The 27,829-nt window shown below is 42.5% G+C and overlaps 2 protein-coding genes across 3 annotated transcripts in view; one reads left to right on the top strand and one right to left on the bottom strand.

The window, feature by feature from the left end:
* Nucleotides 1–11,420: 11,420 nt before the first annotated feature.
* On the bottom strand, nt 11,421–15,351 carry LSM5 (LSM5 homolog, U6 small nuclear RNA and mRNA degradation associated). 2 transcript variants are annotated; one of them, XM_057425796.1, is made up of 5 exons: nt 15,204–15,339; nt 14,432–14,527; nt 14,186–14,213; nt 13,499–13,571; nt 11,421–11,714 (listed from the first exon to the last, which is right to left on the bottom strand). In XM_057425796.1, exons 1-5 carry the CDS (start codon nt 15,247–15,249, stop codon nt 11,682–11,684), a joined length of 276 nt encoding a protein of 91 aa, XP_057281779.1. In that variant the 5' UTR covers nt 15,250–15,339; the 3' UTR covers nt 11,421–11,681. The 2 variants fall into 2 exon arrangements, with proteins under 2 accessions (XP_057281779.1, XP_057281778.1); XM_057425795.1 differs by lacking the exon at nt 13,499–13,571 and having other exon boundaries at nt 15,204–15,351.
* Nucleotides 15,352–18,312: 2,961 nt separating this feature from the next.
* AVL9 (AVL9 cell migration associated) overlaps nt 18,313–27,829 on the top strand; it is a 35,593-nt gene continuing 26,076 nt past the window's right edge. Inside the window, exon 1 of the mRNA XM_057425770.1 lies at nt 18,313–18,585. Coding sequence (XP_057281753.1) covers nt 18,520–18,585 — 66 coding nt within the window. The 5' untranslated portion in view covers nt 18,313–18,519. The remainder of the gene's footprint in view (nt 18,586–27,829) is intronic.

Below are 27,829 nucleotides of genomic sequence, written 5' to 3'. Positions count from 1 at the left end.
CAAAACCAAGACCAGCAGTACTAATACCAGGGAGAGCCTACATGGACTTCACAGTGCTGCAGAATGAGGTAAATGGAATTTATTTCTCCTTGCTGCACGAGGATCCCTAGACCTGTAGGCTTGGCAGCTCTCTGAATCCTAACCATAAAGATTACCTTAATTTTTAAGGCATCTTGGAGCTGAGCCTGACATCCTACAGAAGAATGGATGTCCCAGATGTGAAAGGTGTTGAGGGAGCAATGTTGGTGCAGTGCCGTGCTCCCCTTGGCATGCCTTTAGCAGCTGCAGTATCTCTGGAGCTGTTGGCTTTGTGGCTCTCTAGCCTTAACCATAACCCTATTTTTTAAGGTATTGTGGAGCTGAGGCTGATGTCCTGGTGCAGAATGGGTGTCCCAGATGTGAAATGTGTTGAGGGAGCACTGCTGGTGTGTCGAGTCTTCAGGACCTACATGTGTGAGACTCTGTCAATCGTGATTTGGATTTATGTGACTGTGAACATAAGGGCATGGGATCAGAACTGGTATTTGACATTAGTGCAAAATGTAACCAGTGCTCTTAACAAAAGCAAATGTTGGGTCTGTACTCAACTGCCTAAATCAGGAGAAAAATTTGAGATCTCCTTAACTGGCGTACCTATCCCCTACAAAATATCATGGAACCTATGGGTAAATACCAGCTTCTTTGGGAATCACGCTCAAAAGCAAGGACTCAGAATAACGAACCCCAATCCAGGTGAAAAGTATTACACCTCTATAGAGAGGTGTAGCCCACCAAAAAGGATGGGAATGATGATAGACTGTGGAGGTTCTACAGCTTTGGTGGGGAATCTCTCAAATTGTAACCATACTACAGATACTGGCTGGTTTGCTTGGTTCACAGGCAGGTGGCGACCTGTCCGTGAAGGGAAAGGATGGTACTGGTTATGTGGAGAAAATGCATGTAAAGCATTACCCTTTAACTGGAAAGGAGTGTGCACTTTGGGTGCAGCAGTCCCTAATCTTACAATTGTTAGCACATGTTCTTCTGGAACATGGATTAGGAGTTTTGTTAAATGCATCAGAAAAGGTTACAATCTGATAGCTGAATGAAAAGCCTCTTTCATAGCTTTGTTCGATGGCTTATCCCATCATTAGGTGTAAATGAATTAGAAAAGGCCATTGTGAACATATCAGCAACTATAGAAAACATAGAGAATAGCACAATAGATGCTATCCAAGCAGTACAGGAGGAATTATCTATTTTATCCAAAGTAGTTTTACAAAACCAAATGGCCTTGGACTAGCCTCACAAGGAGGAGGTTGCTCAGTAATCAATGATAGTGGTTGTTCTGATATAGATAAAAGTGGAAGAATCACAACTGATTTAAACGAGATAGAGGAATGAGTTAAGTTGCGCAGTAACATAAAGATGATACCTCATGGGGATTTGAGGGAATCTGGAAAGGACTGACCTTTTGGTTAACAAATATTTCCTGGTTGAAGCAGTTGTTTACCAGGGTCATAATATTAACAATTCTAATTATAGACACTTGCATTTCAATTCAGTGTTTCCACTGAATTAACTACCATTAAAGGCATTCAGATTGAATATTCCTCATGCTCCTCAACCTACTGAACCTCCATTGATTAGTCTTGATAATGAACCATTTGGCCAGCTGTTAGTTAACCAGAAGGCCACTAAAACATGTATACAAAAATGTATGGGAAAAGCGATAGAGGATGGTAATTTTATTGGGGACATGGCTGTCACTTTTCCTGTATTTTATAGAACAGATGGGCAGGGACAACAACAACTGGTACATGAAAGTATTCCGTACACAGTCTTTAAGGAATTGAAAGAATCAGTGATGGAAAATGGAATTCAAAGTCCTTACAATAAGTCTGCTAGAAATGATGGATACTTCAGGTTCTATGGGGCCATGGGGTTGGAACACTTAAATGAGAACGATTTTGACACCTGATCAGTACTGAATGTGGAGATTGGAATATAGTGACTTAGTGGCTTTACAGTTATTAGATAATGCTCAAAGAAGAATACCAATAGATGGTGCCATGTTAACAGGCTATGGGTGATGGTTGCAACCTCATAATCAAATTAATCTAAACCCTTTGGTATTCCAGCAAGCCACCTGTATGGCTGTTCAAGCCTGGAGGTGAGTACCTGCATCAGGAAAGAAAACTACTTCTGTCACAACTGTTCGCCAAGGGTCTCAGGAACCCTGTGTGTCTTTTATAGACCGATTAAATAATGCTGTACAAAGGCAGACCGATAATCCTGAGGCTGCTCGTGCGCTTTTATTTCAGCTAGCATATGAAAATACAAATGGATATTGCAAAGCTGCTTTAGCCCCAGTCAGGGAAGAATTTACAGACACTGCTGAGTTTATGAAAACATGTCAGGATATCGGTATGGAGACTCATAAGGGTTCTGTATCGGCTGCTGCATTATTGAAACTTAATATGCATCAGCAAAAATGTTGTAACTGTGGCCAGGAAGGACATATCAGTAAAATGTGTCCCAAAAAGAAACAAAAGCAGAAAGAAAAAACGCCATCTCAACCCTGTCCCAGATGCAAGAAGGGATATCACTGGAGCAATCAGTGTAAATCTAAATTTGATCGGGATGGAAATCCTTTGTTGGGAAACTCCAAATGGGGTGCGGCGAAATCCGGTGCCCCTCAAAACAACATGGTTTTTGCAGCAAATGCTCCATCTCCAATCTTGCAGCCACCACAACAGGCAGCACCAGGTTGGATTTGGCAACAAGTGCAGACATCGAATTAGATTGCTCCACTGTTAAAGCTACAGCTACCAATGCTTGAGGACCTTTACCAAATGGATTTATGGGTCTTTTGTTAGGATGCTCAGATACACCTCTCCAGGAAGTAAAAGTTCATCCAGGGGTAATAGATTTGGATTATACAGGAGAAATAAAAATTTTTGCATCTGCCTTAAATGGCAGTTTTAAAATTCCAAAAGGTCAAAAACTAGCACGACTTGCTTTGATTCCATACTGGCTGCCAAAAGGAGAAATTAACACAAGGAGTATCTCTGGATTTGGAAACTGGGAAAGCCGAGGCTTACTGGACCCAGCAGATTACTCAGAATCCATCTTTATTGAATTTGCAAATAGAGAATAGAATCTTTAGTGGATTAACAGACACTGGGGCAGATGTTTCAATTATTTCACCATCTCAATGGCTGACTGATTGGCCCTTTGAAAATACCTCAGCAACAGTAGCCAGAATAGGAGGTATACAGTCTCCTCTTAAAACATAGTTGAGTCCTCAAAGCTATTGCATCGGATGGTGATGTAGCTGATTTTTAACCATATATACTGCCAGTTTCTATGAATCTCTGGGGGTGAGATTTGCAAAGACAATGGAATTTGTTACTTACCACAGACAGTGCAAATTTAACCTAACGGTGGCTGAACTGAAGCCCCTGCTCAAACTTTCATGGTTAACAGAAAAAACAGTTTGGGTTGATCAGTGGCCTTAAAAAGGGGAAATATTGGAGCAAGCAGATTTATTGGTTGAAGAGCAACTGAAAGCAGGACATTGTTCCATCTACTAGCCCCTGCAACACACTTATTTTTGTAATTCCAAAGAAATCAGGGAAATGGCAACTTTTGCAAGATCTGCGTGCAATTAATAATGTAATGCTACCCATGGGGTCTTTACAACCAGGTTTGCCTAATGCTACTATGATTCCAGCTGACTGGCTTCTTTGCATTATTGATTTTAAGGACTGGTTTTTGCAATTCCTTTGCATCCTGCAGATTGTGATCATTTTGCTTTTTCCGTGCCTTCCGTCAACTGTGCTGCTCCTATGCAAAGATATCAATGGACTGTTTTGCCACAAGGAATGGTAACAGTGAATATAGTGAATATTGAATATAGCGACTCAAAAAATTGAGACAGTACAGGCAGAGAGAGTGCATTTACACTTGTGGATTTTTCTGCTCGTTGTTAATATGCAACAAAGGCCATTAGGAGTTATATGTCAAATTGACAGTAACTCTGTTTACTTTTTGGAATGGGTTTTTTAACACATACCCAGAGAAAGACTGTGACAGAATCATTAGATACGATTGTTGGCTTAATTGCCAAAGGCCATACGAGGGTTCAACATTTAACAGGCAACAACCCTGCAGAATTGTATTTACCATTAACTGTAACAGACTTTCAGTTCCTTTTTGCTCAGTCTGTGTCTTTCCAAATAGCATTAGCAGACTTTATAGGAAAAGTTTTTTATGGTACTTCAAAACATAAATTGCTAAAAGCTTTTTCAGATTTTGATCTACAGGAGCAATTTGTAGTTCAAACACAACCCATTCAGAATGCTAAAACCATTTTTGTTGGTGGCCTTGGAGAAACTGGCAAAGCTGCTGTAGTTTGGTTTGAAAATGATTCCCGGCAATCCTCTGTTACAGATGTGGATGGCTCTATGCAGCTTGTTGAAATTGCTGCAGTCTTACATGGCCTACAGTTGCTCTCTTCAGAATCCTTAAATATTGTTTGTGACTCAGAATATGTTGTTCGATTGTTACCACACCTTCCTTTTAATGTGCTAAAAGAAATCAGTAACCATGCATTTTTTGACATTTTGCTGAAGCTAAAACATTGTTTGGAAACTAGGAATTATTCTGGTTTTATTGGACATATTAGGTCGCATTCCAACCTGCCTGGCCCTTTAACTGTGGGTAATGACATAGAAGATTCCTTGATTGTTGACACTGTGCAGTTTACTTCTGCAGCTGCTTCACATTCCTTTTTTTATCAGAATGCCTCTGCTTGAAAGAAACACTTTAACCTGTCTTTTTCTCAAGCAAAGCAAATTGTCAGGACTTGCCCTGACTGTCAGTCGATAGCTCAATCCTCATTTGCCATGGGTGTAAATCCTCGTGGCTTAAAGGTGAATGAGAGTTGGCAAACAGATGTTACACACATTGCTTCCTTTGGTACCATTAAATATGTGAACGTGTCTATTGACACATTTTCACATATGATTTCGGCTTCTGCCCATAAAGGAGAGAAGGCTCATGATGTTATCCGACATTTAACACATGCATTTGCTACCTTAGAAGGACCTTCCCAGTTGAAAATGAACAACAGCCCTGCATATAATTCATTAGAATTATCATGACTTTTGCAGCAATGGGGTGTCATGCATGTCACTGGTATTCCCCCCTCCCCTACAGGAGGCCAGGGGATTGTGGAACGAACTCACACTGTTCTGAAATCCGTGCTACAAAAACAAAAAAGGGGGAATATGGTCCCTCAAGAACAATTAGACAATGCCATCTATCCATTGAATTTTTTAAATTGCACTCAATCTTCCATGAATACACCTGTCACTGCAGCACAACGACATTTTGGCTCTGATAGTCCACATTCAGAATGTGGTAAAGTGTTGTATCATGATCCTTTGGGCCCGCAGAAATGGGAAGGGCCTGTGGAACTGATAACCTGGGGAAGGGAGATATGCTTGTATTCTCCTACCTACAGGCCCACGGTGGCTGCCTGCAGTTTGTCAAGACATACTATGAGCTGGACAGGCAAGTTGAAGAACCCAATGCCTCAGATGCAGGAGATGACCTTGGAGACCCTGAGCAGAATGAGACAGAGGAAGAAAAAAAAGAAATTATTTGCAAAACATCACTTGGGGGCAACTGACTATGTTTAATGACTCAAATATGTGTGCTTGCAACATAGCTGTTATTAGAGGCTGTAATTTTGTGTATAAACCACCTGTATTTACTAGCCAGTTGCTAATAAGAAACTACACCTTGCATCTTATGTATTTGTCACTTGTAAAAGAGATGTTAGAGCATGCAAATTTGCAGCAGCTGCTAGAAAATGCTAAGGCAAAAGCTAGAAAGATCCTAATAACTGTACTTCACAATGGTAGTGTTATGAAGCAGGTAATGGAAAGAATTAAGAGGATGGGAGAACACCACTGGTGGGAAATTTTCTTTGGATGGTCCCCCACTGCCACCAGCATCTTCAATGTGCTGCTGCACCCTGTAGTAGTTATACTGCTAATGTAAATCTGTATGTGCTTTGCCATGAGAGCAACCTGTTACTGGATGAAGCAGGTGAAACTGCATTGACAACAAGGTGCAAAGACTGAGGTTGGCCAAACACCTCCTACCATAGTCAAGGGCAAAGCTGGGTTGGCCTCTGTGTTTGTCACCAAGAAGAACCTTTTGCTCCACTGCTGGCTGCAACCCTGTAGGCACTGAGCGGTGGGGACACATGCCATGCCAGACCTTGATGGAAGGGATGGCCTCCTCTAAGAGGGCCATCCAGGAGGAAAGGGCAGGCCAAGAAGCCTGCGGTTGGCACGAGAGATGATGTAGTCCAAATCCCCTGCTCAAGCAGGGTCATCTAAAGCAGGTTTCATCACCTTCTATTCTCAAAGGCTAGTCTCAAGAAGCTGCTCTTGTGTGATTTAAGACTCCTTAAGCAGAGAAGGGGATAAGGAAAGCCAAGGACTGTGTGTTTGGAAGTAACAGCATCTATCTCCAGGTGCCAAAGACTCCCAGTATATCTGGCCAACACATTGGTGAAATCTTGTTTTTGGAGCCTGGACATCACCGATTTGCTTTGCTTCTCCTCTGTGTCATCTGGAGACTTGTTACCAATCTGCGAAGAACCAAAGCAAAGTGCTCACCGCCTTGATCATGCAAGGGGCAAACTAGGGCAGCAATTGATTTTTTTGCTTTTGGTACACAAGCATGGCTGTGAAGACTTTGATGGGTTACACTGCATGAATTTAAGCAACCACTCCAGTCCAATACATGCACAAATACAAAAGTTAAAGACCCTCACTAGCCACCTAGCAGAAAACACGAGGTGGAACCCCTTTCAGGGGTGGACATGGGGGTGGGACTGGCTGCAAAAAGCTGTTATATTACTATTAGTAGTAGGTATTGGGGTTTTATGTATTTTTTGTTGTTCCTTGTCTTTTAGTGCTAATCTGTTCCCTTGTAGACAGTATATTATATAAAACTGTAGTATGGAAGGTAAAATATCGGTGTGTTCCAACCACAGACTACAGGGTGGCACATGTCAGAGACAACATATAATTATCCGTGGTGAAACACACAAAAATGGAAAAGTACTGTTTGGCACAGGTTGTGGGAACATAACCTTGAAAATAGGGCAGTTAACACCACTGTTAGCACAAGGGAGTCTTACACCGGTAAACATCTCTTCACATGTGTGCTGATGTTGTAACTGGCAATTTTCCACTCCAACCCAAGAGGGGACATAAGGACCTGTGCAGGGACACATGGGTGAGAAGGTCAGATGCACATTTTGATTCAGGGGACACCCTCATAACACACTGCCTACCATCCCTCCGACTGGGCAACATGTACTGTCGCTTTCTCCTGCTCAGCAGTATCCTGCGCAATCAGGGGTTGGTATGTATGTAACCTGCTTCGTGTTAGTGTATATTTGCTTTGCATTTAGTAACTCAATGAAGAGACTAGAGCATTTGATTGTTTACATTGTTTGGTGTCCAGTCTTTGTACACGGGAATCCCACGAACACTGAACACTCCATCATGGATATCCTTACTTAACAACATACCTAAAACTCCATCTCTATAAGAGCCTCACTGGACACCACCCTACAAGACACCAGCTCCCTAAGTGTGAATGTCCAGACCCTGCTCCTAAGCCTAATGTGTTAGGACAGAAACCAGGACCTGGGCAAGTCCTACAGGTGGTGCACTCCAGAACAGCCCCTCCAACACGGATATCCTCGCTTCCTTAGGCACCTAAAAGCCCATCTCTGTAAATTCTCACCGGCCAGCACCCTCCAGTGAGATGCTTTGGGGGATGCTCCGGTGACCCCCTCCCGGACACACCGGGACCGGGCAGCCCCGGGGCCTCCCTGCCCGCTCCCCTGGCGCTGTCCCGGCTGCCCCCCTCCCGCTCCCACCGGTTCACCCCCGCACAGGAGATGCGCTCCCGCCGCACGCCTCTGACCGCCACTTGCAAGCCGAGGGCAGCGCGGGGCTGAGCTGGCCCCGCCCCGCCGCCTCCCCGCCACTTACCGGGGCGCTGTCGGACGGGCGGGGCGGACCCCGAGGGCACGGACCCGGAGCCGCCGCTGCCCAGCAGCGCTCCCACGCGGTGCAGCCGCTCCAGGGGCTCCTTCTCCTTCCCTGTATGCCACACGTGGCCGCTACCGCTGCGTGCGGCGGGGCTTGGAGCAACCTAGTCCAGTGGAAGGTGTGTCCCTGCCCCCGGCAGGGGCTTGGAACTGGATAAGTTTTAAGGTCCCTTCCAACCCAAACCATTCTGGGATATGAGCATAGGTAGGAGCAAACTTTACTCATTTGCCTTTAACTGACGCTCCAAGTATTTTAAAATAACTCTTAAATAGGTTGCTGGTTTGATTACCCTTCGTACAAAACCCTCCTTCAAATGCAGGTTTGTTCTCTTCAGATTTAATGCACGAGCAGAAACCAAACCTGCATAACCACTGAAACCAGTGCAGAGTTTCAATAAACTTCAGCAGTGTCAGAAATTGTCCTCAAGGATCTTCCATACAGCAAATGCTTCCTTCTTCAAAACTTTCCTAAGCAAATGTTAGTGATGCTGCACCACACACACTCACCCCCAGGCACACGCATTCCTCCTGAGATGGGTACACAGCTTAGGATTTTAATCATCACCATCCTGTGTACTTGATCCTTTTTTCAAAGTCTGCTGATAGGGAAAAGCTGCAAGTGCTACACAACCAGGCAGACTCAGTGCTTCTTGCCAAAAAGATTAGGCTTTATTAAAGAATATGCCTATTGCCTATATTTAAGGATCTGTAGATCTATGAATGGGTACGATGGCTTGTTAGCATCAATATTTAAACACAGGTATGAAAAATGTCCTTCAGCTGAATGCCAAAGTGGATTAATTAATTGCTGGGCAAATCCCCAAGGATGAAACACCTATTAAAAGCCAACAGCAAGCCAGAAATCTCTTTCCATTTCATGTGGTAAAAAACCAATTTATAATAAATCCTGAAAAAGGGTCTAGATACTTAACAGCAAAAGCCTATATTGTTATAGGGCAAGCATACAGCTTCACAACTCCAAACAGCTATCAATTATAGCTGCAAGTAAACTGAAAGAGTAGGTAGAAAGGAACCATGTCCATACTAAGCCAGTCAGCCATGTAGCAAAACTAAAGATCATTGTAACCAGTGCCATCTTAGAGAAGAAAAAAAGCCCAAACGCCTACAAAACACAACAACTGAGAGGAACAATCACTTTGCATGGCATAAGCAGGAAGTTATTTTAACCTGATGACTTCCCTGCTCTAAACTTTAAGCATAACTTTTACATATTTTTAAAGCCTAGGGTTATTCTGTTAAATGACCTACTTGTAGTGGGACCCTAAGTGGACACCAGTATCCACAACTTCTACAGAACAGTGCATTATGATTAAGCACTAGATTTCTAGGGGAGGTGAAAAAAAAAACACACCAGCAGTGACTCATTCCATTGAAAAGCTTATTACCTGCACTTCCAAAGCAACAGGCTACAGAGATACTGAATGCAAAGTAAGCCAGATCCACCTGGAATACTTTGTATTCTCAGCTGAAAGTTTATAAACTCTCTCTTTTCATATTATAAAGGATTAACAGCATTTGTATGCACAGAAACTGCCTTTAGAGTGATGTCTGCAGACCTCCGAGTCACAAATTAAAATGTCTTCCTAAAATGTAGCAGTCTTAGCACCTCCTCTAAGTGGGGGAAAAAAGCCCATAACCAGAAAAGAAGGGTGAAGCAACACCGAGCTTTTTTCCCTAGACAGAAGACAATCCTGAGAGATTGCCTGAGAGAGATAGAATTCATGCTATCAGAATAAAAACCCAAAGGCACAAAATAGTTCACCTTTCCCCCTGAAAAGTTGTTTTTGAGTCAAGATCTGCTCTTTTCCTTGGCCAAGCATGAAACCTCTCTTCAGTTTAAGACTGCTTTCAAAATCCTGAGTGAAGCAGAAATCAAGTGCACACACTGGAATATGTACAGAATCTTACTGATAACAGAAATACAACACAACATATATCGCTACACTGGCTAGAAACACTTTAACTGTTCTGATGGAAAGACTCAGCTTATTGCTAGGAAATAAAGTGTCTGGAGCCCCGACCAACTGTTGATATTCCAATCAAATGCAACTTCAAAGAGTATTTTTTATTGTATTAAAAAAAAGAAAAGCTGGAGAAGGAAATGGGGACAGAAATGAAAAACCATCCAGGGAGTCAATGGCATAGCTTGTCACCATGCAGTCTGAACATGACAATTGCAGATATTCAGAACAAGCAAGTCCAAATACTACATTCCCTGGGAGAGAGGAGGGAGTCTCTTGCCCTATTCACAGGCTAAAGTAAGAAGTTTTCAATGTACTTCAAGGCAAGACCCAGCTAGCAGAAGGAAGATTTTCTGACAGATAAAGCAAGGCAAAAGGATCTTCCTTGCAGTCTCTTGCTCCTGAGCCCCCTTCTTCAACTCCTCTTCTGGTGGCAGGAAGGCAAAGCATGTCCTGTCTCTGTGAGCCTGTGCGCTCCTTGGCTACGGTAACAGCAGTCATCTGTGACTCCTCTCCAAAGACATTTACACACCGAGATCAGTTGAATTCTGCATTCTGAAAGCATAAGCTGCAGTGGACATGATTTAGAATCAGTTATTTTTTTGCCCATCACGACAAAATAGAAATGGCAATTCCTTACTTTACAGACATTCTCTTAACGTAGCAGTTGCTCCAAACATCTGTCAAGTTTTTATATCCCAGGAGAACAGATGCAGCCAAAAGAATGTTTATTCTAAAATGACTCCTCTGAACTTCACAAGCAGGCAGGGGCAGCTCCCAATTTAATTAAACATACACACAGCAGCTCCCAGTTTAATTAAGGATACACAGCGCCTCTTAGTGGTGAAAGCAGTCACCACTGACGTGGATGAGAAGTTGTAACACCAGCCTTTTTCTTTACTCCCCCAAACATGAACCAAGTCTGGCCTGTCTCTCCTCGCTGGCCAAATACTATTACAGTGTCTTTACTACAAGAAAGTGTATTTACCAAGCAAAAGATGTCCAAGAGAGCTGAACCTCAAGGCCAGCAGAGCCAAAGGCTGCTGAGTATCAAACAGATGCATCCACTTTAAAGAGCTTTTCAGCATTCTCCAGCACTGTACCAGTTTCTGGTGACACAGACACAAGGAGTGTTTAATCAAATGATCCAGCTTAGTATCTGCCTATACTTCAAAGAACAGCAATGTCTTGGCTCACGACTTGTCTTTTATATAGACTTGGGTCATCAACAAATGCAACAGATGCAGAAAAACTAAACATTGGCTTTCTACTCCATCAACTAACTTGTGCACTTACATAACAAAACACAGTAACTAAAAGAAAGCCTTTCATTCAGGACAGATTAGTGCATCATTACAAAAAGGTAATGATTTCAACTGACAAAGTCAGCATCATCACTAGCAGCGCACCTTTCCTGAAGAGGAAATCCCTGTCTGTTATCAAATATCAACTGCAAGAGCACGTAAACAAAATAAACAACCAACAAACACACCCATATCCCAAAAGCTCTATTTATATTATATTCTATACATATATATATATATGTCTCCACAGACGACAACTGTATCGATTTATACTTCAGGTCCTTCTCCTCCAGGAACCAGCTATAAAAGAATAAGACAATTGTGTGTTAGTGCCATAGATTAAAGTTTTACAAACTCGTATGTGACAGTTCTTGCTTTACAAGATCTTAGCAGATGGAGACTTCATGGTAGACCACAAAAGTGGTGTTTAGATTTGATATTATCTTACTCTGGCAACAGAGGAAATCAGTTACGGCCAGAGAAGCACATGCCAAAAAGAACCTCCAAAATACAAAGAATGTTTAACAAGACACAAAGGAGTTCCTACATAAGACGTTTTGTGTTTTGTCTTTGTTATTCAGTTCAAGGAGATTTTTTTTGTCTAGAAACACTACAGCTTGTTTTCAGAAAGACATAGAACATGCTTCCTTTCATGTAGGATTTCTCCAATTGCTCATTCTTCCCCAGACTGTCGCTATACTGGGAAGTTGGTTTCCCCTTTCTGACTTTTATTGCTAAGCACAGCCCAAAAACTAATAGAGCCTGAACACTTCTACAGGCAGCAGGGTAAGTCAGCACAGCATTCTCCTGTGAAGAAAGTAAAGAACTTTCTTTAAGACAATTGAACAACACAAAAAGTAATGCAAAAGGAAAACTGTGAATAAGAAGAGGATAATTTCTTTCACTGACACATTCTTAATAGTTAGCTGAGCACTTCTAAAGACAAAGAGCTCTGCTGCTTTTGGGACCAAAGTAAGAAAAAGTCTAAAGCACAGTTTTCCTGATGTGGGAAGACATGCCCCCAAAAGAGACACAAGATCTAATATAGAAACATGTCCATGTCTTGCTGAACATCTGCATTCTAAGAACCCCCAGCTTCTGCTTCGTGGACATTATCCCACCAGCTGAACTGGATGGTAGTCTTACCCCATACAAGAAGTCAGAACACGCACTGTCCTTCAAGGATGCAGAGCAATAACCAAAGCAGAAAAAGGCTTAGAAATGAAGTCAAGATGGCACTTGCTGAGACACACAATAAGGAGGAGCAAGGTAGGTATGACAGCAAAATGGAGATTATTCATCATTCACAGAGAGCCAACTTGAGTCTAGGTCAGTCTTCCTCTTCTCTTCCCACAAAATTAGGAATGCCCTTATGTAGGAACTCCAGACTTCAATGCAGAGAAGCTAAAAACTCTGGGTCTGCTTCTGTATTTAGGACGTTGCAGAATCCAGCTTAAGGATGCATTAATCACAGTATCTGATTACTGTTTCAGTACTGATCTACATACATCAGCACATGAGAAACAAAACCAGTAGTGCTTTCCATATGGCATCATCCAACAGGCCTCCAGATATTTTTTTAAAGCACCTAAAGGTATACAGATCTCCGAGCACCAGGTGGATAATCATCACCAAATGACTCAATGAGCTTGTAAGCATCCAAACTGCTACAAACACATTTATATATAAAATAATGGATAAAATAGATGTAATCCACCTTCACACTTAGGCAGGCAAACACTCACAGGAGTTTAAAGCCACTGTATGAACCAGCCTCCAGAGTGGGTAAGAAAACCAGTGATTCCCTTGCACACCTCAAGACCAGAAAAACAGTTACCTAAGTAAAATCAGGGTCATGCTCTTTTTATTATTATTCTTTTTAAGCTGTAACATGAACCAAGTAAGGCAATAATACCACTTTTCCAGCACCACTCATAGACAAATATGCCCTGGAAGGTATCTGAAAGTACCTTATGCAATGGAATTCTCTGGAAAGCTCAGCTTAAAGTAATTTAACTTAATTACTGACAGACTTACAGGTACAGAAAATAAATGCACGCAGCCTTTTAACCATGACGACTTACCATTGTTATGTTATTTCCATTTAACAAAATCTGGTCTAGTTTTGTGATTCTTCTGCCCTCAGGTGTAATCTCACTGAAGCAGCATTAGAAAAAGAACATAAGAACATGTAACCAGGGACAATGATTCATGTTTTGATTACAGAACTGACAAGCATGTCTGCATTAAGATGACAATTGCTGGAACTAACAAAGACATCACCCACACTGCAGTGTAACTGACCACCTGGGTAAAGAAAGCTACCTGGCAACTATAAAGTTCCATTGTACTTTTCTGCTCAGTACATAAAGACACAGATTCACCCTGTAAATCTTGGCAATTTCTTGAATACCACCAACACTCAAAATAGGTTTCAAATATAAACACGGCACAGCAAAGTAATAAATACTTATCTTTACGTCTGACAGCTTTTTAAATCTTTGCTTAGACCTTAAGGAAATGTAAAAAGCAAACGAACTACTACACACAACCCATGCAAAATTAAGGCTACAAAACAGGAACCTGATTACAAGTATATATCATGCAACAGCTACTCTATGACACAGCTGTCCTGAATACATCATCACTATAGTTTAACTCCAAGATATAAACTATTCAGCTGGCAAGTATTCAAAAAATGTAAACCCACTTTGCTTATAGATTTTATACTATATTTTTTCCTCAGGAAACCAAACAGAAATAATGCTTACAATTCTGTAACATCTTCTAACACCATATCTGAATACACAGATTCAAGGAAAATAAGGCCCAGAGTTTTAAAATAAAAATAAAGTTATTTTCATTTTACTGAACTGTGATTCTATCTGTAAAATAAAAATACCAGAATACAACTGACCCACACAAAAAGTTTCTATCCAGTGAACTCAAACCTCTCAATGGCAATGAATGAGCTGAAGCATAAAGCATTTGACATAAACATTTCCATCAAAGGATACTGACAAAGTCATCAAATCCTAGAAGCGTTCCAACAATTTCTTTATCACTTTTCATCACAATATGAATGCGGGAGCCTATACATTTGTCCACAAGCTCTGTAAATAAAAACAAACAATAAAGTTGAAAGGTACAAGAGACTGTTTTATAGAAGAAGACATTCTTTTGAACAAATCCCCTGACACTGTGTGCGGTGAAAATGTATTTTAAAGGTGTACCTGTACTGCTAGTACACGACCATATTTCTGAGGCTGGAACTCTGCAGGAAGACGTTCCCTTCAGTGAGAACACTTTAATGCCATAGAATCATAGCTTGGATTGGAAAGGACCTTTAAGCTCCCCCGGGCTCCAACTCCCTGCCACGGGCAGGGACACCTTCCACTAGAGCAGGTTGCTCCAAGCCCCGTCCAGCCTGACTTCGAGCACTGCCAGGGTGCGCAGTTCGTTACCGCACACCAGCCGAGCATCAACACTCGGCTCCAGCCGGTGTCTGCTCCGCACCCACAGACACCCACCGGGATCCCCGTTCACTGCAGGCATCTCCCGAACTCGTCCACCCCATTCAAGCTTCCCGCCAAGCGACAGCGCCGCTCACACCAACCACAAGTGCCCGTAAACAGGCTTTCCCTCATCTCCCTTCCGTCCAGTTCCATGCTGTCCCGTTCCATGCCATCCCATCCCGTTCCATGCCATGCCATGCCATGCCATCCCATCCCGTTCCATGCTGTCCCATCCCCTCGCACACCGGAGCGGCGCAGCAGCACCACCCATTACCGAGCGGCAGCAGCTGAGACGGGTTGCTGGTCGCGGTGGCCGCCATGTTGGACCCACGCCTGACCAATCGCTGCCACCTCCCGCTTCAGATGTGAAGGGCGGTGCGGCAGCCCCGATGAACGGATCGCAGAGCAATCGCTCCGCCGTTTTCCCCTGCTTAAATACACTCACCCACCCTTCAAATAGCTTTTCTTTTCGCGGGGAGTGGCAGGGGGATTTTAATCGCTGTACGCCATAGTTATCTTTATTTCCCCACCCAGATTTGTTCATTAATTCACAAGTGGGCTGCAGCAAGACGGATTTTTGGAAGCCCTTTTGGATATACACATGGCTTGGAGCAAAAATCACTGGCTGTTCAAACACGCTTGCTTCATACTGCAGCACTGAGCAACCTGCTCTAGTGGAAGGTGTCCCTGCACATGGCAGGAGATTGGAACTGGGTGAGCTTTAAGGTCCCTTCCAACCCAAACCAGTCTATAGTTAGATAAAACTGGTATTTCAACACCTAGAGTCATCGCACATTTTGTGCCCGGCTGCCTCTGTAAGAATCAAGCCCAAATAAATTCCATCCTCTGCCTTAGAGGGCATGAACCCTTGGAGGATGTAGAGCTGCTGGCTGCAGGGCGGCTAGCTCAGTTCTTGTGTGGTTAGTTCCCAGGCAACTCTGAATGTTCACAAAGTCAAATCCAACCTCTGGCATCAGCAGTTGCCATGCAGCTCCACACAGGATCACTTCACGGTGACCAGAGCAATGTGAGGACAGACTTGCCTCATAGCGAGGGTGCAGGGCTATGTCTCTCCCTGGAGCAGTGTGTACAAGGTGGCAGTCAGGGTAGTTGTAATGATGACGTAAGTTGGCACAGGCAGAGTGTGGGGACAGGCACAGAACCATAGATGAAATGCAAAGAGTAACCTTAATTTCTTTATCTCACCAAATAGAGGATCCTCTGAGCAGAACCCAGGCAGAGGCACAGGCATCATGGAGCTTGATCAATGCTGGAGTATCACCGACACTGCTGTTTTCCCTGTTAATCATGGATTCATGCAGGCTTCATTTACCACTGTGCTTTGATCTTCTCCATAGCAGGACAGAAATTTCAAGCGTGTCTCATTGGATGTCTCCAAGTCAACTCTACTTGTCAAGCACAAAAAGATAAACAATTAGTATGATATGTATTTTTTTCTACAGCCCACTTGCAGTATATTTCTCAATGTATAAAAATTCTGATTCACCTTTCAGTAAAGTGGATTCAAATCCATTCTGTTAGTTCCAGGAATGGATGATAGTCCTTGGGTAGTCTGGTTCAGAGGAAGAGGAGGAGAACAACTTGGAAAATCTTGGCTAGGCAGGCTTACAAAATGAGTCTTCCAAGAAATAAGCCTTGTTTTGATGGGTTGGTTCTGAGCTGGTAAGTTCATGGGCTCTGTTTCCAGACATCTGCAGAAGGTGTCTACATGGGCACAGGGAAAAGACTAGAAAGGGGGTGGAAAACAGTCTCTTGAAAGTGGCAGTCTTTTCTTTTTGCTTGCCATTTTTGCTCATGGATTTTCCTGAACCACTGCATTATATGCAGTCTGACATGCAGACTGTCAGGAAGTGAAAAATAAGGAGGAAAAACTAACCATTTAATCTAAAAGGCAGTGTTGGCACAAAAGCAAGTGGACACAAGAACTGCTTTTATTGTTATGAAATGCAGAATTACTAATGAACTGATGAATGGATGGGGCTTTGAGCAACCTGGTCTAGTGGAAGGTGTCCCGGACCATGGCACGGGGGTGTGGAGCTTTAAGGTCCCTTCCAACCCAAACCTTTCCATGCTTCTATGAATTACAATTACTACAGTAATGATACGATAGTGATTCTTAAGTAAAATATTTACCTCTGAGTAGCAGAAGAACTGTTTTCATTGCTGTTTGCTAGCTATGCACCAAGAAATAAATTCCTTTAGGAAAATTCTGAGACTTCTCTATGAGCTTGTTAGGTAGCAGCTCTCACTTCCTTTCTTTCTCATAAATACATGTGGGGTGAGCTGTGAAAAAAAAAACTCAGATTATATCAACCAGTTTTCCTACAAGAGGTTGATGTTGTCAATCCAATGTTTTTACTGTTTTAGCAGGAAAGAAAATTTCAAGCAGAAAAAAAAATCTAATAATTTATTTAGAGACGCAATAAGGTATAATTATCCAGCAGTATCATATACAAATGTCTCTGTAATGCAAAATCCATAGCAGGAAGAGTGATGCCAGGCTGCACTTTCCTCAATGAACTGAGTATGAGCTATAAACACTCCCATACATCTTTGGGGTGATGTCTCATTACTGCAGTAGGCAATGGCCAATACTTCATACACTTTTCCTTTTTAAAATGATACTAAACAGTAAGTTACAGACTAAAACTAACAAGAAATCATTCACTTGCCAGAGCTGGATTGTTCTTTGTAGCTTATCCTGTGTTCCTTGCAGTATACTTTTTCTATAATGGCACTTCTGTTGGAGCTGAGGAACCATATGTAATTACATGCTTTCCTGTTATAATCTGAGCCTCTGGGTACTGTGCTCATGTTGAGATTTTCTTTAAGCATTATTCATTTACAGCTCTTTAAAAAATAATCTCTTCCTCCAATTTCCACCGTAATAATTCAATGTCCAGTCTTTACTGAATGCTGTTGATTTATATAAGCAGAATTGAGTCATAACACAGGTTAAAGAGGGAGGATGGCCTGAGTGCACTATGTTTTTAAACCACACTAAATTTTCCTGTGCTCCAAAATGACAAACCTGGACAGAAACCATCCAAGACTCTCTTTATGCGCTGCCATTAACATGCATGGCTAGAAGGATGCAGCCGAGGATGTGCTGTTCTCTGCGCTTCAGGGGAGCTTTGAGAGATTTGCTCAGAGAAGAAGTAGACCACCACCAAGAGGAGGCACCATGGTGGGACCAGGACTGGCGGGAAGGCCTCAGCAACTCCACTGCCGGGCCTCCATTATGCTTTCCCGGCCGCAGGATAACACGCAGCCGCACGCCCTGGCAGTGATTTCGATGGGCTGAGGTTTCCTCCAGAGTGCCCGGCGCAGCAGCAGCAAATTACCGCCGCTCCCCGGCACACGGCCCAGGGCACCTCCTGAGGGGCCGGGCGGAAGCGAAACCCCGCCTTGGCAACGGGGCGGAGGGAGGGAGGGGCTGCCGGTCGCGGCTGGGTGCTGCGGAAGCACAGGCGGCCGGGGCCGCGTCCCTGTCGGACCCTGGGCGGCAGGAGGCGGAGCGAGAGCTCGTGCAGGGTGGCATCCTCCGGAGCGGCCATCGCCGGGGCTTCATGGAGAATCGGGGCCCGGTGTTGCACATCGTGGTGGTGGGGTTCCACCACAAGAAGGGCTGCCAGGTGAGGCGGCGCGGTACCCGTCGTCTGCCTCTTTCGCTCTCTCTCCCTGCCTTATTCTGCCCTCAGCCCGTGGCGAGGCGGCCCGGCTGAGGCCCACGGGCAGGCTGGAGCCGCTGCGGGAGGGGCGCATCCGATGGGGCCTGGGGAATGAGGGGGAGCTTTCCTTTACCTCAGGGCGGGCTGGAACCGGCGAGGGGCCGCTGATCGCAGTAGGGCTGCGGCCTCCCCCTGGCTGGGCCGGGGGTTCCCTCAGCCGCGGGGCCATGACTCAGCCCGCCCCGGGCGGTGGTTAATGTTTGCTGGGCTGCGTACGTGACCGCTATCGGTGCTGCGCCTGTGGCTGCTGTGGGTCGGGCGTTCGGGCTAAGAGTTAAGAGGAAAACAGATTTGTTACCTGCCTCCTGTTCCTGCCGGACTGCTCTCACAGGTACAGCTTGTGCACACGCAGCCTGGTGGCCCCAAGGGACAGGACTACCCGTGATTTAAGTTTTGAGTGTCGGCTCCTTTGTTGAGTAATTGCTTGGCTGCTTCCTGTAGCCTGTAAGGTAGAATAAGTTTATGTTGTGTATTTCATAGGTGTGTCATGCTCGGCTTACTTTAACCCTTGAAACAGGAGATGCTGTTACCCAGCTGGGCTGCACGCACAGTTGCTTTGCTGTGACAAGACAAGATAGATGTAGCGATGGACTTGCAGCGAGTCTTTGTCCGTGGGGCATCCGTAGTGTTTACAAAACATTGACAAAACAATAATGCCATGGTGATGACTATCCAAGAATAGGTGTAACACAAACACGTTTCATACAAGGTAGCAGAGAGTTAAATTAATCTTTGTTAATGTCTAAGGAAACAAAACAAGCACAGCATAGTAATGTGTAAAACCATTCTTCATGCCAGCAGAGGCTGAAGCACAAGTGCAATAATTCATTGTAGGTATTCTTCCATCTCTTTTTCTGGAAGATCTGCAAGGTTTTGGCATGCATAATTTCACCTCAGGGTGTTTAGGGGCTGTTCAAATGTGGATGTTCGAAGGATCTTCCTGTGAAGTGATCAGATAATCTAGGTTGCAAGGTTTGCAGTATTTATCAGTCACTTTTTTGTCAAAGACTATGAGGAGATGAGTGTTAGTTGGTTATCTGTAGGAGGAAGAGCACATTGTTGTTGACCTCTTGGAAAAGACATAGGTTGGAAATAAAAGCAGAGATCACTTTAGTTGCTTCTGGTCTTCTTCTGCAGCCTGTATTTTTTTCCTTGTAATGTTATAGTGTGTTGATGCAATGAAAAAAAACACACAGAAAACCCCCACCCACCTATACATTAGTCACAGTGAATTTTATCTTGCTGCCAGTGAAATGTTTGTAGAGGGATGTTTTCAGGTATTGTCAAAAATGGGGTCGGAATACCTCTGAACCAAATCCTTCTGTAAGTTTCTTAAGAAATGAACTGGAGAAGTTGGAAATGAAGGCAGTTGGGGAAAGGGTTAAGGTAGCTGTGTTGCAGGGAGAACTGCAGGAGTAGAAGGTAAGTTGGTAGAACCACAGCCAGGCTTCCTGAGGGAAATCTAACCAGAAATCTAATTTCAAATGTATTCTACTTCTGACTTAGCAGATTTGTTACTGAACTGTAGCCTCCTCAAAGAACTGGGGGCAGGGAGCTGCACAGCTATAGCCTAATGAGTTTGACATCAGTAGCACATGAGTCTCTAGAGAACTGATGAAGGAAAGAATTAACATGAGACTAAGTAGACTGAGTCCTAAGGGCATTCACTGGAGATGGATCATGCCTGACTTACCTGCATCTTTTGCAAGAACAAGTGATTTACTTTCTCTGTAGAACAAAGAGAGAATCTTGAATCTGCCTGCAACTTGCAAACAGATCACACAGCACTGAAAAAAACCTTTTTTTCTAAGGTGGAGATAATGGGGAATTAGCACAGGAGCTGGTACCTGAATAAGGAATAGTATGAAGGTGAGGAAGAAGCAGCATATTGTGTCAGAATAAGAGCTGCTGGTCTGAGAGGTGCTTGCAAAGGATGTTTCTCAAGATTGAATTTGGGACACATATACGGTACTGGCGTTGTGAAATCTAAGCTATGGTGAGCAAACTTGAGGAATCAGTGTTACAAAGCAAGACAGGAATGTTGTGGAAGAGCTGGATGATAATGCTGGAATGGTAGAGATGGGGTGCATTACAAAGGCATGCAATAGGAGTGAATAATAACAGTACAGGCTTGGAAATGAACATGAGAACGCCTGTGGAAGAGCAAAGTGAGACCATGTATGATGAAGGATGAGTTCCTGAAATGGTGTGGTTTTGGGGGTGAGAGTGGCAGCAGATGTAGTCCTATAATATAATAGTATTTTTATTGATGCATAAAAATTCTGATCGACCTTTCAGAAGAATGGATTTGGATTCTCTCTGTCACTTCCAGGAATGGATGAGATAGTCCTTGGGCAGTCTGTTTTCAAGGAGAATGTAGAAGAGCTTGTCTAAGTAGGCTAACAAAATGGATTTTGAGGCTTTCAGTTGTCTTCATCTGAGGACTATTAAGCTGCCTCTGTGAATATGGGAAGATTCTTCCCTTTTCCTGTCCTACCTCTTCAAAGCTGGAAAATAGGGGCAGTTGTGTGTTGAGCTGAAACAGGGAACTGAGGTGACCAAAAAGCAAACCTTGTTTTGGGTTGGTTTTGAGGTGGTTGGTTCACAGGATCTATTTGCTGGGTGGACATCAGCAGAAGACAACTACAGTGGCACAGATTGATTAATAGGGGAGGTGGAAAAGTGTCCCTTGAAAGTGACAGCCTAGGGCTTCTCTTTTTGATTGTCATATGTCATAATGGCCTTTGAAATATTCATTGAATGACTGCATTAAATGGACTTGGATTCCAGGAGACTGTTGGAAAGTAAAATATAAGGAGGAAAACCCAACCATTTAATCTAAAAGGCAGCGCTGGCACAAGAAGAAGTGGATATGAGCTGTCTGTGGACACACTGAAGATGGCAAGCGAGAAACCACTAAGTGCAGAAAAGCAAAGTTCCAAAGCAACTTTTAAATGGCAACAATTCAGGGTGAATTTGGGAAGCTTAAGTTGGACATATCATACAGCTAACCTGCCTGTTGTAAGAGGAGTTTACCTGGTTTACCTGAGAAGGCTCTTTCAGGTTCTGTGTTTCCGTTTCTCTTTTCTCAAAGAGTCTTCCTAGTGAATGCATGTGGAGTTAGATATTTGGATGGATTTCTTGATTCTTGGTGTTTTCTTTAGATGACTTTCCCCCTGAAACTGTAGTATGGAAGAAGGGGGAGATAAATATATATGTGCTATAAAGCTGATGTGTACAGAAGCGTGTAACTTGAAACTGAGCTCTGTCATTATGGATTCTCTGTCTGGGATTGCAGTTGGTAATGGAGGTAATTGGATTCTTACACATTCTATCTTACTCTGGCTTGAGGCTTATGTCTGAAGTGTACAGGTCTTCCTGTTGATTATCTTTCCATATAAGAATCGTTTAATCTATAGAGAAACTTTTATGTGCAGTTTGGAAATGTACAGGAACATACTTTTCTTGCATAGACTTGGAAAACAATCCACATGCATTCATTTACAGATGAGGAGAGTCAGGGTATTGCTTTGTCTCCTTCCAAGGCCCCACTGTTGGACTGTGGGTCTTTTTGCTGTGTGAAGTAGAATTAGGCTTGCTTTGTTTATAATTAAGGAATTAGTCTAAGGAATGAGTGAGTTCGCTTTGCTCTTTTTATCAGCTCTTTTGAGAACTGCCTATGTTTCCAGGTCTCCTGTGCCCTTGACTGTAGCACTTGCTTCCAAGAGGAAAATTCTGAGGTTGCTCTCTTCAGAGGATTCCACAGGCAGCCTTCTGGAGGCATCTTTCTTTTCTTTTGTTAAGGGGAACACTTCCAGCTTGTTCCTGTCCCTGTTTGTTTGCTGTTGTTCTCCTAAGACTCTGTTTTACTGGAGAATTACTTTTTTTCCACTTCTTGGTCTTTGTCAACCCAGTAGTTGATGTGATTGTTAGATGTGCTTGATGCTTTTAATCATGTAAGTGAAGTAGATGCTTTGTTGTCTTTAAAGTCCTTCTCTCTCTGTTTTGGGGAACACAGTAGGTAGGTATTAAGCAATAAGTAATCTCTTCTAGTGATTAAGTGAGATGTTGTTGAAAAGAGCAACAGAACCACAAAATAACTTGGAAAGGAACTGTGCTGACATCAAGCTGAAGTGCTTGTCCTGCCTCTATTGACAATAACCTTTAAACATTAGCTCAATTCCTTTTGTTTTCTTCCCTGTAAGATTATTTAAGCGCTTCAAAGGGCTAAAATGAGCATGAAATCTCTAGATGAAGTTAATCCTAGCATAGGTTGAACATCAAAGATTACCCTGTTGTCTAAAATATGTGAGTTTGCTTATGTTCAACAGGTTAAAACTTGGAAAGAAGCTTTTAGCTTTTGTTAGAAAGGCTATGCAAATTAGCATGGGATGCTTAAAGTTTTAAATCCACAGTGTATTGCTGAGTACACCTGTAGCTGCTATCTCACATTCCTGTAAACAGTGCCACAGATTCTGATTTCTCATGCAGGATTAATGGTGGGTTCTGTTCTTTGCATGACTCTGTAATCCACTTATTTAGTGGGGTTTTTTTCATTGTTCAAGTGAAATTTACAGGGGTTGTGGATTTCTGTTTGGATTTTTTGTTTCTTTGTTTAGTTGTTCAAGCTATGCTATGTTTTGATAATCTTGCAGTTGCTTCCCTGAAGTCCGAGACAGGAAGTAAAGCATTACTTTGAAGGACCCTATACTGGATATTTTCTCCTTAGTTGCCCTGATGTGTGAATTGAGATAAAGTTCCTAAATACCTGATTTCAGCTATGTGACACTTGCCATAGTCAGTATCAGCAGCTTTCATCCTATAATCTGTCTGTTCTTTATGTGTCTCATAATATGTGAGTAGTTATTTAAATGTTCTGTACTAGAAGTCTTGAGCTTTCTCTTGAATCAATGAATTAATTACAAGTGCATCTAGACATTTTTAAATTGACAGAGGGGAGATTTAGATTAGACATTAGGAAGAAGCTCTTCCCTGTGAGGGTGGTGAGTCCCTGGCATAGGGTGCTCCGAGAAGCTGTGGCTGCCCCATCCCTGGCAGTGTTCAAGGCCGGGCTGGACAGGGCTTGGAGCAACCTGCTGTAGTGGAAGGTGTCCCTGCCCATGGCAGGGGGTTGGAACCTGATGAGCTTTAAAGTCCTTTCCAACCCAAACCAGTCTGGGTTCTATGAATACTAAATCAGTAAAAAAACTTTATTTTTGTATCTCTGTCTCACCTATTTCAGAATGCTTTCAAATAGTAACTCAGTGTAATTTATATATATCTGTAATAGAGGGAGGTTCAAAGCTGTAAATCACTGAACAAAAGTCACTCCAGTTGGAATAAATTGAAACTTGCTGTTTCAGCTTTGTGTTCCCTGTGCTAAAATTGCCTTATTTTATGTGTCTAATTTTGTTAATCTGCCCCACACCTTGCATGTGCTCCTGAGTTATTACACCTAGGCAGGTATGTTGTTTCTGACAGCACTCTTAGAAAGTTGTGGATACAAGATGTAAAAGCAAGTTCCTTGCCTGCTCTGACATGCTGGAGGACAGGGCATGGGGCTGCTTGCTTTGTTGAGGTTACCTAGAGCATAGTGTGTTCTGTACTTCATGGTATTACTGTGTTTGTTGAACTGGATTTGTCTGTTCTGAGGAGTAAATCTAATGCTGAAACTTGAAAGGAATGAGCATGTTCACTAAAAGCCATTCTGGCACCATCTGGTTTCCCATGGTAAAGACCCTGAATGCTTCATGGTTCATAATACAAGGTGATCGCTCTCTTGTACTGCATCAGTTCAGCAATATAGGCTATATGAATTACACACAATGGCTGTTTCTAAACTGACAAGTAAATGTACTTTAAAGTGTACCTACCGTCCTGGTCCTTCATTTTCCCAGGACAGGGAGGATTCACTGGACCACTTGAGAGCTCCCTGCCAGTATGCATGGGCTTCTTCCCATTGGGAACTGGGGCATGCAGCAGAGCTGCGGAAAGGATGCGCATCTGAGTCTTGTGTGTGATGAAGTCTGGTTGCTGTCCTGCAGGACAGGAAGTGCCGCCAGGCCATGTAGCTGGGTGTATCCATTAAGAACCAGTGGGAGCAGCAGACTGTGGGGTGAAGAAGGGCTGCTGCTGACCCCAGTGTATATTAATTGCTGTGTTGAGCAGATACCAGTTAAGAGTAGAGTAGAGGATTGTCCTCTCTCGTTTCATTAAGGAAGCTGCCCTCTCTGGTACCTTATATCTTCTTAAGAGTTCATCCTGTATGAATTCAAGCTTAGTTTCTGTAAGACCATAAAGTCTTGTCTTGAGGGCAGAACTCCCTAGCAAGTCCTCTAGGCTGGAATGGTTGAGTAGTATTATGTTCCACTTCTGGGAGGAGTGTGTGTGTGTGGAGAGGTTGTCATTGTTTACTTTCTTGGAGGAGAATGATGCAAGCTAAAGTTCCAAGGCACCAGACTTATGTCTGACTTGAATGGCATGACTGCAAAACTGAAGTGTTAAGTAATTGGAAAGAGTGTCTAAATGCATCCTAGCATGACTTTGACGGCAAATACAAAGGTTCAGTATTTCAGGTTATTTTATATTTTAAGGGCCTAAAAGTCAAAACTTTACTAACTTGGTGAGAGTTTTCAAAGAAAACTTGAGTGGTTATATTGTGCATCTGCAAGAATACAAATGGTGTCTTAGAACTTGTGTAAGTGGCAGCTCTATAGCTTTAGCAATATGGGAACATGAAGCAGTGCCAGTTTCAGGAACTGGAAAGATGGAAAAGACTCTGCCCTACCTCTTTGTAACACATGGGCTTCTTTCACTGTTAATCTGCATGTATGTAATGGATTTTAAAATACATTTATAGAAATACGTATCATGCATATTCTGCATCTACATGTTTATATAAATATGCGTGTGTATTATACATAGTTATTGCACAGACAAATATATAATGTGTATTTAAAAATCTGTTGTTAGATGTATTATTGCATAGGCATTATTGTTATATGGATGGGCTCTCAGCTTGTAGATCCTGATCTGTTGGCTCTGTCATACAACAATGGGGAAAGCTTGTCATTTAAATCAGATTAAATTGTGATTTCAATAGTAGATTGTTCTTCATGCTGAAAGACCAGCAATGGTCTTGGATTTCCAGTTGGCTGCATGCTGCAGTTGTTATGACAATTCAGATAAAATCACGGGTATATGGGTTGTCTCTGCATCTGGCTGTGCCAGGACTAATACATCAAGAAAACTTTTAAAAATCCCTGCTTTGTGTGAGGAGCAAATGCTGACTTATATGAAAGGAGGGGTCAAGGTTTAGGTGTAATTTTAATCTCTTGGGGGTTTTTTGATCACTATTGCTCAATACTCAACATCCTTCTACTTTCTGAAATGAGAGAGGAAGAGTTTGTATGCTCAAAATGAAATGTGTTGAAATGGTTTATGAAGGGAAAAGTTTTCCTGAATGGAAATGTAATAAGTGGGTTTTGCTGATCACCTTTTCTTCCTTTGGACAATTCTTTTACCTGTTTGTGCAGTACAAGCAATGGGAGAGATCATCAAAGCAATTTTTTCAGAGAATGGAGTGGGTTCATTCCCTGTAGATTGAATTTTGCAGTTTACTGAAGGCATCCTTAGTCTTTAACATAATACTGTCATTCTAAATATTTTCAGTTTTTTTTTAATAGAGATTCGAGTTTAAATCCTCTCTTCATTGAATTGATGGGGAACCTTACTTGTGTCCACATGATTTTACATTTCTTGTCTGAAGAGAAATCTTCCCAAACACCCATATTAAAAAGGAGAGCTGATATTGTGACTGTGCTGAATAAGAGGGGTTAACTTGTAAGTGGAGTAGTTCAAATGTGATTATAGATGGAGGGGGGAGGATGAGGAGTTTATACCACCTTGCCAGCACATTTTAGATGATCGCTGTTTGGTGCTCACTGAGAATCTTACCATGGTTGCCAACACGAAACACTTTTCACAGGTAAGGGAAGCAACCTTACCTGAGTAAAAATTAATGCCAACTTCCTGTGTAATGTCTGAATGTAATACCTCAGGTGGACATGTTTATATGTATTGGAAATTTCTCTTTTATCAATGCTCTTTAACTTCTCTTCTGGTTTTGTACTTGTAATTTAGGAGAGAATATCAATGTGTTGTTTTTAAAGAAAAAACACATTTGTTCCTCAATATAGCAGGCGAAATACCTTGCCTGCACTCATCTTTTTTACTTTGAGTAAAAAAATAATAAATGAGTAAAATAATAATAAATGGCTGGTAAATGTCTTCTGGCTGGAAAATCTCCTTAAGGGGAGAGTTTTTTTCACTTGTATTTTATTTTCATATGGCAATCCACAAAGGGTGAAATCGTTTGTGCAGAGCACAGTTATTTATTTGTCCACTAAATCGCAGCACAACCTTCTGTATCGATTTTAGTTCTGATATCCGTCAAGAGCTATGTGCTCGCAAAATAAGACAATGTGAGCAGGCAGAAAGCATTGCCATCAAACCCCTTTGACAGGCATGAGTAATATTTCCAGCAGTAATGAAGATCCCCGACACTGGGAAGAGTAAGAACTGAGTAGAGATTCTAGTCTATGTGTTATGTAGCTTATTCTGATGCCTCTGAGGAGTTCAGCTTTGCATTTGAATTTCATTTTGTTGGGGAGTCTTCTTTAATTCACAAGAGGAGACAAAAAACTGTTCTGGCAGTCTGCTCTGAACTTGCATGTATTTCTTTGTTCCTGTTGACTAACGAGCTTTATTAAAAGACTGTTTTTCATATTTGCAGTAATACATCTGTGTATTAATGACAACAGGGAAATTGAAGTGCGTGCTTATGTATGCACATTGTCCTGGTTTCAGGTTATATGTATGTATATATGTAGGGATTTACATAAATCCATTGTATTTAAATAAAAAAATAACTTCTCTTCATTCTGTGAAGAGGGTGAAAGAGCTCTGAGACAGGTCTCTCTGTAGTCCCATCCTATCCTCCTGTCAAGGTTCATCTTGGGTTTAAAGTGGAAGATGAGAAATAAAATAGCTTTTATTTTAGGTTGCTTTGACTGGAGACACTGTACGTTGTGCACAAACAGGCTGAGAGGAGGATTTGCAGAGGCTCCAGCTGTACAAGAAGTCAGAA

Source organism: Pezoporus wallicus, unplaced genomic scaffold (assembly GCF_028554395.1).
Source record: "Pezoporus wallicus isolate ANWC-B61680 ecotype Strahan unplaced genomic scaffold, APGP_CSIRO_Pwel_v1 contig_7820, whole genome shotgun sequence".
In the NCBI taxonomy this organism is placed as follows: domain Eukaryota; kingdom Metazoa; phylum Chordata; class Aves; order Psittaciformes; family Psittacidae; genus Pezoporus; species Pezoporus wallicus.
Note: the sequence above shows the minus strand (reverse complement) of the source record. Positions and strands in the feature narration are given on the sequence as shown.

Bases quoted from the DNA above. Each gene is read 5' to 3' on its own strand.
- LSM5 (XM_057425795.1), bottom strand. From the start codon at position 15,249: ATGGCGGCCACCGCGACCAGCAACCCGTCTCAGCTGCTGCCGCTCG. The intron at 14,214-14,431 runs GTATCCTTTGAT...CTGTGTATTCAG, and splicing joins AGGATTTGATGACTTTGTCA to ATATGGTGTTAGAAGATGTT. The intron at 11,715-14,185 runs GTAAGCATTATT...ATTCTTTTATAG, and splicing joins TTAGAAGATGTTACAGAATT to CTGGTTCCTGGAGGAGAAGG.